The sequence below is a fragment of the Mirounga angustirostris genome, unplaced genomic scaffold (assembly GCF_029215605.1).
Source record: "Mirounga angustirostris isolate CCGP_5_RB_7025 unplaced genomic scaffold, mMirAng1.0.hap1 SCAF_7, whole genome shotgun sequence".
Lineage (NCBI taxonomy): Eukaryota > Metazoa > Chordata > Mammalia > Carnivora > Phocidae > Mirounga > Mirounga angustirostris.
The window spans coordinates 35,991,965-36,007,219 of NW_026991715.1; the positions used below are offsets into that span (position 1 = coordinate 35,991,965).

Here is a 15,255-nt window from a genome sequence, read left to right on the forward strand (position 1 = left end):
GACTTTAACCAAGAGTTGGAAGATGCCAGAAATTGATGACTCCAGAGAAAACCAGAACTGGACTCTGGGCTCCTTCTCTTCCTCCCCTCCAGGCCCCCTCGCCCATCATTGTTGCCTGTGTGCCCGTGCTTAATGGCAACAGAAAAAAAAAAAAAAAATCACTCAACTCCTTTTCTTTCAGAAAACAAGAGGCAGGTGTTCACATGTTCAAAATAAAAAAAGTTCCCCCAGGTACATAAAGTGAGAAGTGGCCAGGTCTCTACCAGTTTTTTTTTTTTTTTTTTTTTGAGGGGATGGGGTGGGGACAGGGGAAACACATAGAAGGTACGTTAGAAGGGCAAAGGCAAGGCATTAAATGGGAGACTTCTTAGTCAAAGGAATTGCTTTTGTACAATATCCACCAATCTGGTGAAAATAAGGAAACAACCAGAGGTTTTCTGTTTGCCTTCTCAAAGCATTGTATGTGTCTGTGTGCATTGAGATCTGCTTTGGGGGCACCAGGGCTTACCAAAAGGAGAAAATTGCACAATTTTTCTAAACTGGACAGGTCAGATGACCCTTTGCCACCTCCTCTGCCTCCCTGAGGTTTGTCATCTGTTACAAATACACACCTGTGTAGGGAAGAGGTGGCAGCACCTGGCAGAATTCAGCTAGATAAGAAAGTGAAGCTCACCTCCAGTGGTTATCAGTGTGTCCTAGAGGCAGAACGAGGGACTGTTCTGGCACAAAGAGCCCCCTCTCTGCCCCTTTGTCCTGCCAGAGCTGGGGTACGCATTCCCACTTGATGACAAACTCTGACAAATTCAGAGTCTTGTTGGATGAGGGTGCTGGGGTGTGAACACAAACACACGGGAAACGGCAGTCCTGTGTATATTTAACAATATATATTTATATATATTTTCTAGATCAGTACATTCAGTTTTTAACTTGTTTTTTTCTTCACAAACAGAAGAACTCTTACAATAGTAGACTTTCTAAAATAAATACTATTAAAATAGAGCTTCAAAATAAATATTCTATACAAAGGAAACCTTCTGTGGTAACTTTTGATGTGGGGTGAGAAGGGGCTACAGTGAAGAGGGAACAGGAAGGAGGAATGTGGTGGGGTGGGAATCTCGGAACAGCTTTTTCTGTTTGTAACACAAAACCAAACTGTGGGGCAGTGAGAAGAGAAAGCAAAGTAGGACAGACACCACACGGAGTTACCCACAGCAAACATGGCAGCGCAAGATTTGTCATCAACTGTCACAGTAAGCAGAGGGCATGGAAATGCTTACCGAAGGCATGAACCAGAAGGCCGGTGAAGCTTGGGAGATGCCCTAGAGAACTGTACAGTGCAAAGTCATGCTGCCCCGACCCCATCAGCCATTTCCTGGGGCAGCGGGGGAGACTATGAAGCTTCGAGGTGATGGAAACGGGGTGTTTGCTCCCGACCAATACCTTCCATGTTGTGCAAACTTGGGCCAGTCATTATCTAACTGGGCCCCACTCAATGTACATTGGGGACCCACGCAGACTCCACAGCGCTGAAGAACTAGACGTGTCACATGAAGGTCTTTCACTTCTGTTGGCTGTGAAGGGGCCCATACCAGCAGCGGGGATTGGTCTTCACCTCCTTCCAGCGAGGGACTGTGAGAAGCCTTGGTTGCACCCTGACATCCATCCGGAAGATCTTGGGCTATCCTAGAGCCAGTTCTCAGGGTGCTTCTTGGAGTGTTGGGCCTTCACAAACCCACCCTCAGGGTGGGAGCAGCCACGGCCTACTGGGACATGTGTCCTGGACCCAGGCTTGTGGACCCTATCCCCAGTTCCAGGCAGAACCACCACCCACCCCAGGCTGAACAGAAGTGGGAACCAGCTGGCTCTTAAAAAAAAAAAAAAAAAAAAAAAGGTTAAAATGAGGCATAATCCAGCCAAGCAAGCTATTGCCGATGGAAACACAATCAGCCAGAGCACCCAGAGAAATGTGTCGTGTTTCTGAGAGTTCAGTCCCTCAGTGGCCCTTGACTGGCCCCCAGGACCCACGGGCAAGCCAGTTTTGTTGTTTTGCCAAGAAGCTGAGAAAAACATGCTGAGGGCTTGCCCTGCAACAGAGCTGGGAGAACCAGAGCTGCTTCACTGCTTCCCTTTACCACTGAGCACAGGGGACACCGGGAGCTCGGCACACATCCATCTAGCAGGTTAAATGCAAACCAAAAAGAACAAGGCAAAACAGAGGGAAGAAAAAAAGAAAAAAGAAAACCCAAACCAGAAAAATCTGTGTTTACAACTATGTACACAAAGTCAGGGTTCATCAGGGGTCAGGAGGCTGTTTGTCAGGAAACAGGGTCTGTGTAGATAGAGGGTCGGTGGGGTAGGTTTGTAGTGTGTGTGTGTGTGTGTGTGTGTGTGTGTGTGTGCACAGCTTATGTAAATCAATTCTCCACAGAACGGGTGTGTAGAACACCAAGATCACCAAAGTGCAACTTGCCACTGGGTCAAGTTTCCCATGGAGACATTTGAGAGGGGCCCTGGGAAAAGTTCTGAAGCCTTGCCAAGAGTGGACGCGTGCCCTTCATTTTGGGGGTAACCTCTGCACGCCTATTCCGAGGAAAACATCTCCAGCCCCTTCAGTACACATCTGATACATTCAATTAGAATAAGTGGTTGGCTGAATGTGTTTTTCCTACCATTCCCTCCTATTTGTGCAAGAACATCCATACATCCATCACGACTATGGCAAGGGTAGCTACATGAATCAGCCTTAGAAAAATGCAGATGCAATATTTCATACTTTTTACAAGCTAGCAAATGTTATATAAATAAAGCCTAAAATAATAAGACCCTCCCCTCCTTTCCTCCAATCAATAAATACCTACGGTTACGATTAACTTATTCTAAATCATAAGATGTTACTAGTCTTCAAGAAGGAAAAAAAAGTCCTTGAGCATTGGGTGCATGCCAATCACAGCTACCTGCCTCTTTGCCTCCGCCCTGGAGGCAGTTCTGTTCCTACAGAACAAACTGGAAATGCTACGCAAGGTCTGCCTAATACACTTCCAGTTTCACCTGGGGTAGCTTTTCTGACCCAGGCCACCTCCTCTCATGGGGGTGGGACGACACACAGAATATCACACGAGGCAAAACCCCCTGCACAACAGCTGGGGAGGAAGGACCAGACACAATATAGCTTTTGCATGCAACAAGTACCTACCCACTGGACGTGCTGCACTTTGAGTCCTTTAGCACCTTGAGAGAAAGAGTTGCTACGTCTTTGGGGGCTGCTGGGAGGGGGCAGGCGGTGTGGCCACACACAGAAGCAGGGCTCAATCCCAAGAAGCCCCTGGAGAATTCCGACCCCCCTTGCTCTTACTCCCCGCCAGGGCTTCCTAACACTAAAATAGACTCTTTTTTCATCATCTGTCTATTTACATTAAAGATACAGACACATCACTGTACACAAAAGGCTATGACAGCAAGCAGCAGACTCAGAAGAGAAGGAACCCACACCCAGCTTGGCTCTGTCACTCTGCCAACAGGTGTTGCCTCTCTTCTTTGCTGTTAAAATCCTCTTCTTGGTGGGAAGGGGGATTGTGGTCCTTGAGGTTGCTCGCCCCCCAGATTTTGAAATCAGCCCTTCCTGGGGGGTGGCCCAAAAGGAAGCAAGTGTTTCATTATTATTTTTTTTTTAACACCGTTATAGCATCTGGTTTAATTGTTCTATAAAAACATAATGACTGGATCCAGAGACCACAGCCTCAGACTCATTGGCAAAATGATATTTGGTCTCGCGTGTGCCGCCCCGGCCTTCTCTACCCATAAAATTTCTGGAAAGGATCTGGGTAGAGAGAACTCGGGGCACGTAGTGGCAGGTGAGTCTGTGACTCGGTAAGAACCGAAGGACGGTGTTATGGGCGCAACACCCCCGAGAGTTAGTGATGAAGCTGGAAGGGAGAACTGCACGGTGTAGTGGCTCCTAAATCCATTTGCAGCTCCAGGGAGGCAGAGTGGGGAATGAGCCCCTGCTCGGAGGGGGGTCCCAAGTATATACAACAGGGATTGCCAGGGTCTTCGCCTTCCCCAGGGTGTTGGGGCAACCGGGGCTGGGGGGGAGGAGCAGTACGAAAGTCAGCGTTCCAAGGGTCTTCTTCAAAGGTCCCCTGGTCCCGCAGTTAATGATTCCTTCCCGGCAGCCGAAGAGAACGGAAGGGCGGGCGGGGAGGGGCGGGGAGGGGAGGGGCGGGGGGGGGCGGGGGGGGTGGGAGGAGGGACCGGGAAGGCGGTTCAAGCAGCTGCAACTTCCGGATATGTGCCCCCATCTGTGTTGGGTCTTCTGAAAAAGAACGCCCCCCATCCCCCCCCCCCCCCCCCGCCCCGCCACACCACGCCCCTGCCACAGAGTTCCAGGGCCCGGAAAAAGAAAACCGAAACACGACTCGAAGTGCTTCTTCATCCCTTCGGGGAAGAGAGGGCGAGAGGGCGGGCAGCGGTGGTCCCCACGGCTTCCGAAGCGGAGGGTGGGGAGTGGGCAGCCCGGCAAGGTCAGCCTCGGGACGCTAAAACCTCCGGCCCCGCTGTGGTCTTCTCAGGTGTCAGAAGGGAACCAGGTTTTCAGGGGGCGCGCGGGGGCTTCGACCCCAAGTGTCAGAAGGGCTTGTCGGGTCTGCTGGCCTTGGCGTCCCCGGCGGCCGCCTTGCAGATGACGCTGTTCGTGTGCTTGCAGCGGCACCCAGGGCGGCGCAGGCGGTCGTAGGCGCGCTGGGCCAGCTTCACGCAGCCGGTGGCCGGCAGGTAGCAGAGCAGGCACGGCAGCACCAGGGACAGGGCGCCCATGAAGGACCAGCGGGCGCAGCAGTTTGAGCGCGAGCAGGAGCACGGGTGGTCGGCGCAGGAGCCCTCGTCGTCCTCGTTGGTGCAGTGGTAGAAGACGCCTTGCACCAGGCACATGCAGGTGCCGTAGTTGACCAGGGTCTGGGCCGAGCACAGGCACTCCTGGTTGCAGACCCAGCAGGAGGGCAGGGTCCGGGGGGATGCGCACTCCTTGCACTTACACTTGCCACAGGCCTCGCACAGCAGGAAGTGCTTGTCCAGCTCCGGGGGCACCGCCGGGCCCTTGAGGTCCAGGGGCTTGCAGTGGACCACCTTGGGCTGGATGCGCACAGCCCTCGGGGAGGCCTGATCAGCCACGGGAGGGGGTGCCATGTGGTCTAAGAGCCGCTGGTCAGAGGACGTGCTGCTGCTGCTGCTGACGGAGCTGGGGCGCCCGCTGAAGGAGATCCAGTGGTGGGTGACGTCCTGGTCACAGCGGGCAGGTGGCGGGGCCAACTCTGGGGCCCCGCCCCGGGTCCGCTTGGGGCCAACCGGGGGCACCAGGCCAGGGTTGTCTATGTAGTCGTTCTCCACGTGGCTGGTCTTCATCTGGTCGATGGGGAGGATGGTGAGTGGGTGCTGGAGGCGGCTGTGGGGCATACGGCTGTCAAGTAGGGGCTGGACCATGACTGAGCTGGGAGTCAAGGGGGCGCTCTGTGGGATCGGGGGCTCCATGGGGCTGGAGGTCCTGGACTGTGCAGAGGAACAGGCTTCTAGGGGCCCTGGGTGGGGGGAGGTGGGGAAAAGGAAGAGAGAGTGGATTCCAGGCATCAGTACTTGGCCTGTTAACACCCCCACCCCTCCCAACAGGTAGTCGGGAGTACAAATGAAATGGAAACTGGATTCTCTGAGTGGACTCTCCAGCATGGAGGCTTAGATGATTAATAATAACAATTAATAATGAGTGGCAGAAACAACACTTATTCAGCACTTGATGAGCGACACGCTCTGCTAAGCACCATATATATTACGTCATTGACGCGTCACTCTAAAACGTAACTACTATGATTATCCCTTCTGTACTTATAGAAAACGAAGGTTCAAAGTAACTTGTCCAAAGGCACACAAAACTATCAACAGAACTCAGCAGGAGTTCAAACCTAGCCCGACCAAACTCATTCTTGCAACGGCTGTGAAATATGCTCTATTTTCAAGATAGATAGCTCAGTGGTTATAAACACAGGCTCTGGAATCAGATCCAAGTTTGAATTCTCACCCCCTGCCTAGCAATGTTGCCCTAAGTAAGGTTCTGTAACCTTTATGCCTTAGTTTTGTCATCTCTAAAATGGGTTCTTGTGAGGATTAAATGAGAAAATGCTATCCAGTACCTAGCATCTTGCCTGCCAGTAATCTTGTCACTATTCCAGAGAGCGTCAGCTTGGATTTCCTGAACACCCAAAGGACTGTGTGCCAGGCATTGTGCTGAGGATGTAGTGACCATGACAGATACCCCCGGTAAGCTCCCATGGAGTGTATCAGCTGGATAAACAAGTCTTTATTTCACAGAGCCACAAGAGAAGGAAGGGCTGTACGGGATGCCTGCACATCCAGGATATTAACTTAGTACCACCACTTCTAAGAGCAGCAACCTCCAGTGGCTAATAACCCCTGGCTAGGAGCACTTCTGACAACTTGGATGGGAAATCCTCTCGAGGGGCACTCACATCACCCATTTCCAAATGCTGAGCTGAACATTCAGCCTAAATGCTATTTACTAGAATAGCTAAGCCAACTCTGGATCAGTTTCTAATTTCACCAAGAGAGTGCAATTTTAAGTTGGAATCCCGCCAAAGATTCAACTGCAGTGCCTGACACGGAACCCCAGGAAGTCACTTAAATCAAAGAGCGGAAACGACTTGGTTCAAATTTAGAAAGTGCACATTGTTTTCTATTAGAAGTGCCATTTCCTCGCCTGCTGACCTTTACATTCGGAATTCAGCTGGAGATCAATTTAAAGAAATAGCAGCAGAAGGCCAAGACCTCTGCCCAAGGGGACACAATTTGGAATCCAAGAGAAAGATTAGACTCTGGGAAGAGTCCACTAGGGAGTGGGGGTGTGAGACAGAACAAGGTGCGGATAGAAGGGAAAGATAATGGTCTTAAAAAAAAAAAAGAACAGACCACTGAATAAATGTGTTACGGGGTAGAGTTTGGTAAATGCCTTTTCATGATGCTAATGAGGTTCTCATTAGGAGAGCGGTCCCTGTGCCTCTGCTGTGAGGTTCATCTGGCCTAAGAGGTAATGCTAAGAAGAGGGCGGAGGTTGACAGGTTTCCATTTCCAGTTAACCCCCTGCCCCTCCAGACTGGGTACACAGTTGGTCTATCCCAGTACTCCAATCACGGGAATGACACCTTGCCCCAGGTAACTCATCCACACTTATCAATGTCTACACTGAGGAATGGGGGGGGGGGGCAGGCATTCAGGATAACTCATTTATACTCCCCTACTTGGAAACAATATTTGATCAGAAATGGTGAACTTGTTGGGGGAAGGGCTTCTATAGATGCTTTCTGATCTGTCTAAAAGAAAGAGCTAGCTCTAGATACAGAGTTCATGAAGGGGATAAAAGGGAACTTTACCCACTTTTACGACAGGGTTCTTCTCATCTGTATTTCATCTATACTGCAAATGCAAAAAAAGCCATCAAGTCTTTTCCATAAGGCTCAGTGCTCAGTCAACTGGGATTTCCCATTTGCACGGGGCATGTATGCCCATGGGGCTTTGCTTCCATGGCTCTACCTACTTAAAAGATGCCGGGACTTCTGTGCGGTTTTTCTCATGTGGGACCAAGTCTGCCTAATGGCAACACCTGCCTCCCGTCTCCACACTCCCTTCGGAGGAAAGGAGAGCATCTTCTTCAAATGGCAGACTTCCCTGTAGCAGAATTAGCCTTAAGTGTCTGGCACTTCTGCCACCAAGAATGGTCATTTACCAAGGCAGCCTCTTATAGGGACCCTGTGGTCAGGGCTGGATGGGGGGGATGTCAAATATGCATCTACGGAGAGGAGTTTTTCCAAGGACCCAGCCAACCGTGGGGCAGAACTTTAGGGAATGCTCTCTCAGCCCACTTATTCTTTGCAGGGGCTCCAAGCTCCAAAAGAAATGGGTTTAGGGTCAACAGACGAGGATTAGGAACTTTGCCTGGAGGAAAAGGTGTGACTGGGCACAAGAAGGGAAAATGCTGACGGAGGCATAGGATGAGACTCTCTGGCACCAGCCAAGAGGTGTCTCAGCCTGAACCCCTACCCCAGACAAAGACAACGTGATTCCCTTATTCCAGAAGCCTGGGTCATGACTGCTCAGGGTCTTATCCCATGTAGTTGGGCTTTTGTCTCTTAGGGCTAGGATAGCGACTTGCCATGCTGTTGGAAAAAGTAAGGGGAAAGAAGAAAATTATCCACTCTTCTTCCTCCAGTTCTATTCCTGGGATTCTTCAAAACAGCCACATTTTTTTGTGGGTAAAACAAAAGGCATGGGCAATGCTCAAGGACTTTAACAGGCCCTGGAATCAGAAGGCACCTTCATGGAAAATTCCCACCAGGATGCCAGGGTGGGCGCAGAGCCTGCAGGCAATGGGATGTTGGCCTCAGCAGGCTCCCATCACCCTCCAGAGGTAGCTGTCAACATCTGGACTTAGAGCTGGGGCCAGACATGGGGGTGGGAGCTTGGTCCATGATGACTCAGCTCTCCTGGGACATGCTCCATCCAAGAGGGCTCCAGCAGGCATATTCCAAAATGCATCTTCCCTATCATAACCTGATGTCGGATTCCTTCCGGCCACCAGCTCAGCAAAAACCAGTGGCTGGCTCAGAGCTGCTGTGCCCAAAACCCTCCTCCAGCCTCATTGCCTTACCGCCCCATTAGCGGGGACTTCCACAGGAGGGTAGAACTCATTTGGCTGACCGAGAAAAACTACTTCCTGAGCAGCCTGTTTGATAACCCCTCAGCATAGCTAAATGAGGTCTCAAAAAAACCCCCAACCCTCAGTTGGTTTAGAAGATCAATCTCTACTCACTGGGACACACCCTGCCTCCAGCCTAAGCAATGCTGAGGAACTTAAGTGCAGTTTAATATGTACTCTGCTTCCCCTGCAAGGAAGGAAGAGATTTATAATATAAATAGGGGAGAGGAGGCTTTGCCTCATTTAGGCTCTTTGGAAGACTGATGGCCAATTTGGAAGACTGTGGACAGAGAAACAAAGCCAGCACTCCACTTAGTCAGAGAAGCACCACTATCGAGTTTTAGGTGGCATTATTATGGATTAGCATAAGGAAAGGAAACTTTTACCTCGACTCCCAACTTCTCATAATAAATAACAATAATTGTGGAAGCAGCTAATATTTATGAAACATATCTTCGTGTCAGGCTGTCTGTGCTAAGCCCTCAGCGATTTTCTCATTTAATCCTCACACCATCACCTTGGAGAGTAACACCCATTTTGCAAGGAAGAAATGAAGAACAAAGGGTCATAATGCGGCTAAGTGATTAGGTCACGATTTGAACCCAGACAGCAAAGGCTCCAGAGCCTGCCACCTCAACCCCACAGTCCTGACTTACAGTAACGTCTGGGTATTCACATGAAGGCAGGAAAGCCCCGATCACTTTCACCGCCAAGAACTCTACTAGTCTCCCCAGTCTGCCACCAGCCCTCAGGGAGCCTCATCAGGCCATTCATGGGGTTCTTAACCAAACCAGTAGGGAAATGAAGCCAGACAGGGGTTACATCAGATTGCGCCCTCCACCGCCCCCGTTGAGGGAATTCTCACCGTGCAGAGTGGAGGCTGGTGGCGGGGGAGGGGGGGGGTTGAAATCTGTCATTACAGGAAGGCCCAGAGCTCAAGTTACCTTGGCTTCCAATTCAGTTTTCTTTACCATCCCTTCTGTCACCTCATACACCGCTGCTTTACTAAGTGTGTTCATTTTTAGTTTTTTGGGTTTTTTTTAAAGTCTCACTTGTAGGATCTCACCACAAAGCAGTCTCTTAAAGGAGGTCCTGACATGGGAGGGAATTCCCTCTCCTCTCTCCTACAAAGCTGAACTTAAGGGTCCCTAGGGCACATTCTCAGATGGAGCTTTCTGTTCCAGGTCTGTGGGGAAGGGAGGGAGGGGCTTGAGTAAGAGGGAGCCAGAAGCCAGTCCTAGAATACTGAATCAGCAAGATATCGCAAAGCCCAGAGCACATACACTCGTGTCTTTGCCACTTGGGGGTCTGTGGTCTGTGGCTTGTGTACCTGTGGGAGGGGCTGGGCGTCAGGATGCAGACCTCACGAGGTGGGCAGGCTGAAAAGAATCAAGGGGTGTGTGAAAGGTCCACGCCGCCCACCCACCTCTTCCCCTTGACTTACCCTGGGAAGAGGAGTTGGGAAATAGTTGGAAAACCTGACAGCTGTGCTTTCGAACCTAGAGGTCAGCACATGACAGACTGGCAAGAGGCTCTGAATGAATGGGCCATTTCTGCACTGCTCCAGTCAGTCTCGGCAGGTCCTCCCAGGAAAAGGGTTGTTTAACCCTTTTATCAGGTCAGAAGACAAGGTCTCTAGGCTGCCAGGGATCCCGCCCCCACTGCCACTTGGTTCTTTGTGACAACAGCCCAGTTTAGTTAATTAAACTCCAACTGAATAATGCCTTATTACTTCAAAAAGACTTTAAAAGGTGTTTTGGCGGGGGCGGGGTGGTGGTGGTGGTGGTGGTGGTGGTGAGGAAAGCCAGGGACCTGCCTTCCCTACACCCCACTGAGGAAGACCATCTCTGCATCTCTGCAGAGAACAAAGCATTGATGCAGCTGGATTTCTCAGAGAATCCCACCCCTCTCCAGCACCAGCACTAAGGAGCTCACCTCTGGCCATAATCCGTTAGAGATCACAAAAGAAAGCAGCTGCTTCTCATCCCTTTGTGCCATTACCAGCTAGCAGTTCCCAACCCTCTCCTCTTCCTCATCCACAACCAGTCAGCTGAGCGCCAAAGCCCCAGCATAAGGACTAGCTAGCGGGGAGGGTCTTGCTGTACTTGGCTCTGGGCTGTTCTACCTGGCTTTAAATGTTGGTTTCATTGTTTATCTGCTCAGATCCCCTTAAAGAGATACTAGAAATCACAGTTTGGGAACTCCTGGCCCACATCAAAGTTTGGAGGGGCCCTGCTCACTGACACCAAGATAATTTGTCTCACCACCCTCCACCAGAGATTTCTAAGAGATTCTAATAATAGATTCCTAATAATAGATTTTAGTTTACTCCTGGGATGGGGCAGGAGATGACTGCCCCCTTCTCCCAACCAGAAAAAGAAAGACTACCGGACAAGGGAAGCCACTCTTCTGTAAATGGCCACCTGCCCCAGAAGGGCCTCTTCCCTTCTCCACTAGATCCAGCACATCTGTGCTCCCTCCCCAGTGCCCTTGCTTCCTCCACTGACTGTCCTTGGAAAGAACAATCACGATTACAGCTGAATGGTGGAGCCTCTTAAATCCAGCCACATGTCCCGGATACATTCCCAGCCTTGTCAGCTGTCCGATCCGCAGGGTGGCCCCAGACCCCCGAGAGCCAAGAATACCCCATATTCTAACCTCATGCAACTCCTGTGTAGGAAGTGGCTCCCTTAGAACCAGGTCCTCATTGAGGTGCCCAGCCCAGCCCAGCCCCCTTGGGAAGTTTCTTTCCTTCGCCCCTCCCCGACTCTGCAGATGGAGAGACTAAGGCCCAAACTTAGGAGGTTTCCTAGCTACTCATCTGCTCTGACCTGGCCCCTAGCTTGGTCTGAAAGGAGTAATAGTTTTCTGTATGTTGCTCTTCATCACCTTTTTCCTCTGGCTCTTTTGAAAGACCAAAAATATATTCCAACAGGTCACTGCTTTCCCTTCTATCAGGGAGATCCAGCTTTGCCCTGAGATGGGACCTTTCCACTCTTGCCATTCGCCCTTTCCTTAAGAACACTTTCATATCTACATCCCAAATCCAAATTTTTCAACCGTGTCCCTAAATCCAGCTTTGTGCAAGACTCCTTGAAGTTTTCCTCACAGGGGAACTTCCAACTCCGAAGCGACAACGGGACAGGCACTCTGGAGTCAGAACCAGATTAAATGCCTTAACGCTCTAAGAACACTGAACTTCTCTGACTAAAGAAAGGGGGCTCCTTTCCAAACCTCCTTGGTAAAAACATCTAGGTCCTACCCAAGAGGATGGCCTGAGGAAAGAAAAATGCTTGTGGGGGCCCCACACTTGGGGCTAGAAGATGTCACACCAAGGGGCTAGCATCAGGAATTGGATGCGGAAGTCCCCATGTGTTATCCCAAAGTATCAAACCGCAGAGCAGTACCCCTTCAAGGGCCACTTCTGAAGGTGTTAATGAGTGTTTTTTCCTCCCTTTATTTTTGAATCACTCACTTTCGAATTTTGCTTTGAAAGGCTGCCTTCATTTGTTATTCAAGTCAGCCACACCTCTGGGTAAAGACTAAATCAGTCAGGTTTACCAGAGTGGGAGTGGGGGGGGGGGGATGGAGATGGAGGAGTGAGTAAATACGCTGGACAGAGGGTGGAATACCTATTCTGGAAGGATTAAAACAAAAATGGCATCTGTAAGCTCCAAATGATCACCAGTTTCTGTCCTGCTTAGCCAGGAATCATTCTAGTCTATGTGTTCTGTCTCCTCCCACCAAGCCTAACCAAAGCTTTAAGGAAATGTTGTCATTTCAAAATGATGGTAATCTGGAAAAGGTCGTGGGAATGAGGAGGATTTCCACTCCACAAAAAGAGGAATGACTCCTGGGTTCAGAATCTAAAAAAGGAAAATAAGAGATGTCTTATGAAAGTCTTCCTCAACCTAACTGACCAACATTTGTCCATCATGGATATTTCAGAAATATGCCATCAAAATGCCTCCTACCAGGTACTGGCCAAACGTAGCATCTCAGTTGGTCATTGTGTGCACTGCCTACATTAATGGATTTGTCTGAAGCCTGCTGGCAAGTGAGGTTGCTCCCAAGGTCTGGCAAAGAGAGGAAACTAGATTTCACACTGGACAAGTCTACATCTTTCCCACCCTTCTGCTGAAACAGAGCTAAAAGAGTCTACTGCAGCCTTCCTTTTCCTAGTCCACCCCACACCCACAGACTAAAGGAAAAAAAAACTGAACAATTCAGATGTTTATGCTCCATTCATGTGAAGATCCAGAGAACTCTAAACATTGTGAAATCACCAGTGCAATATTGGGTAGGGCTGCAGGCCAGACTGAGCTTATTAAGAGATTGATAAGGCCGTATTTCCTAAATGCTCTAGGCCTTCACCTTCCAGCTTTGTGTGCTTTCATCAGAAAGATTGGAGAGCCTTGGTCAGCTAACCAGACAGGCATGCACTTGCTCCTGCCCCTCCCCAAACGGGAGAGAATCACACCACTGATTTGGAGGCAGGAAAGTGGGGGTTCCCACTGGATCTGGGCACCCCACTGAACCCACACCTTTCCTTTCAACGCTAACCATGCTTGGGGGTTCCCGGAGACTCAGTGCGCCAGAACGCAGCCTCCTGCCCTCACCCAGCCTTGGCAACATGGACGCCCATCCAGCAGCTGGTGAATGAGGCAGCCAGCAGCTCTCCCCTCTAATCACCACCATTCAGCCCCACCGGCCCAGTTTGCTTCTCTGGCCGTCACTCAGCCGTCAAGTCATGCAACCATTTTCCTCTCTCTTGCCTTCTCTGCCCACAACCCCCAGCCCCAATCAGAGAATTGAGAAATCGTCTTCTTGCACAAGAGCAGCTACTGTCTAAATGCTTTTTGATCGTCTGCATAGAGGGGGAACTGGGCACAGCCCTGGCCCCAGTGATGAAGCCAACCTCCAGCTGCCCTGGATGCCCAAACCCGCCTTTGCCCCCCTTCTTTGCCCCTTTGGCCTTGGAGAGTCAGAATTTTCAGAACGTACCGTCTCTCTATTTCTCTCTTCTCGGTGATGTCAACCTGGTACCACCAAGAAGGAGGGAAAGCGGGAACCTTATCTCTCCTACGCATGCAACCTCTTTCTCCAGCTCCCACACGCCCGGCGTTATGTAAACGCACCTTCAGCCCCCACCACAGCCCCAGCGCGGCCCGGCCCCGGGGCCCGGCACGGCTCGGTGCCCAGAGAAGGGGGGCACGAGGAGGCCGAGGGGCCTCTGGCCCTGCAGAGGCCGGGGAAGGGAAAGACAACTGCAAGGCATGCACAGCATAAAATGCAGCAGCAGATCAAAGGTCAGACGGCGAGGAACCGCCTCGCCAAAGAGAGGGAGCAGAAATGCCCAGTCCCGAGCCATCTCGGTGCTGACCATCGAGGAGGAGGCAGAAGGGTAGAAAACCCAGTCCGTCACGGCTCCGAAGGGAAAAGAAAAACCTACGTCGAGCATAGGCCGCTGCAGTGGGCTGGGGAGATCTGGGCAGAGCTGGCACCGTGGGCACGGAGCCCGGGGTGGGCAAGCCGCCCAGGGCAAGAGCGCCCGCCGGACCCAAGAGGTGGCTCCTGACCGAGCCCAGAGCCTCCCATTCCAACGCTCGAGGCGGGTGGTGGCAGGAGAAAAGAAACCAGGCCAGAAGCAAACTCCCGGGACACGCACGGGGCTTTCTGAGTCGCAGAGTGGGGAAGTCGGGCTTGGCAGTGCCCCGGGGTCGGAAACTCCGGTGCCAGGCTGTGAACACCCCCGGCGCCGTGCCGGCCCAGCCGAGGGCGTCAGGGAGCTGCGGCACACCGCAGCGGCTCGAGGAGGCGCAGGGAGAGGGAAGGAACACTGAGGCGCGCTTAGAAATAGCGCACCATTTGCCCCAGCCGGAGGGGGAGTCGTGTCGCGACTCAGAGGGGGTACTTTCGGATCCCGAAACCGGCCAGGGACTTACTTTGAGGAGCCGCAGAACCACAAGCATTGCTCCACGCCTGTGTAAATCCCCGAACCCGGGCGGGTCAGACGCCGCTGTTCACGCAGACGTCGGCGGGAGAAACCGATAGGACTCCTTGCGCACCGCAGGGCCAGCTCCGCGCTGTCAGCTCCTCTCGCTGCCTCCGCGGCGGTGTTGCAACCACTGCCTGGGAAAATGGCTTTTTTATGAATGGGAGGGAAGGGAGCTCCAGTGCGCACGCGCTCCGTTCACGATTCTATGAATGGGTGGGCACAAGAGACCCCGCGCGCGCATGCGCCGCGCTCCTTTTTTTATGAATGGGGGGCCGGAAAAGAACTTAACCCCTGATTGCTGGGGCTGACTCTAGCTCCTCCAGAGGCCGTCGTTCTTTTACAAAAAGGGGTGGAGGTTGTTGTTGTCTTTTTTTTTTTTTTTTTTTTAATGAATGGAGGGCGGCGGCGACTGCTGCAGCTGGCTCAGCTGCGCGGGCTGTACCCCCTCCCAGCCTGCGAGAGGAGGTAAAGGCCACCTTCACGCCACTGCGGGCCTGGGCAGGAA

The 15,255-nt window shown here is 51.6% G+C and overlaps 1 protein-coding gene across 2 annotated transcripts; it reads right to left on the reverse strand.

Moving 5' to 3' along the window:
- Nucleotides 1–869: 869 nt before the first annotated feature.
- On the reverse strand, nt 870–14,907 carry SPRY4 (sprouty RTK signaling antagonist 4). Of its 2 annotated transcripts, XR_010413037.1 has the most exons (3): nt 14,698–14,903; nt 3,194–5,570; nt 870–1,864 (listed from the first exon to the last, which is right to left on the reverse strand). XR_010413037.1 is itself a non-coding variant. In XM_045894398.2 (2 exons), the coding sequence occupies exon 2, from the start codon at nt 5,521–5,523 to the stop codon at nt 4,624–4,626; it is 900 nt and encodes a 299-aa protein (XP_045750354.1). In that variant the 5' UTR covers nt 5,524–5,570; nt 14,698–14,907; the 3' UTR covers nt 870–4,623. The 2 variants fall into 2 exon arrangements, 1 of the variants encoding a protein (XP_045750354.1); XM_045894398.2 differs by having other exon boundaries at nt 870–5,570; nt 14,698–14,907.
- Between the last annotated feature and the right edge of the window lie 348 nt (nt 14,908–15,255).

Excerpts from the sequence above, each read along its gene's own strand:
- SPRY4 (XM_045894398.2), bottom strand. The coding sequence starts at position 5,523 with ATGGAGCCCCCGATCCCACAGAGCGCCCCCTTGACTCCCAGCTCAGTC.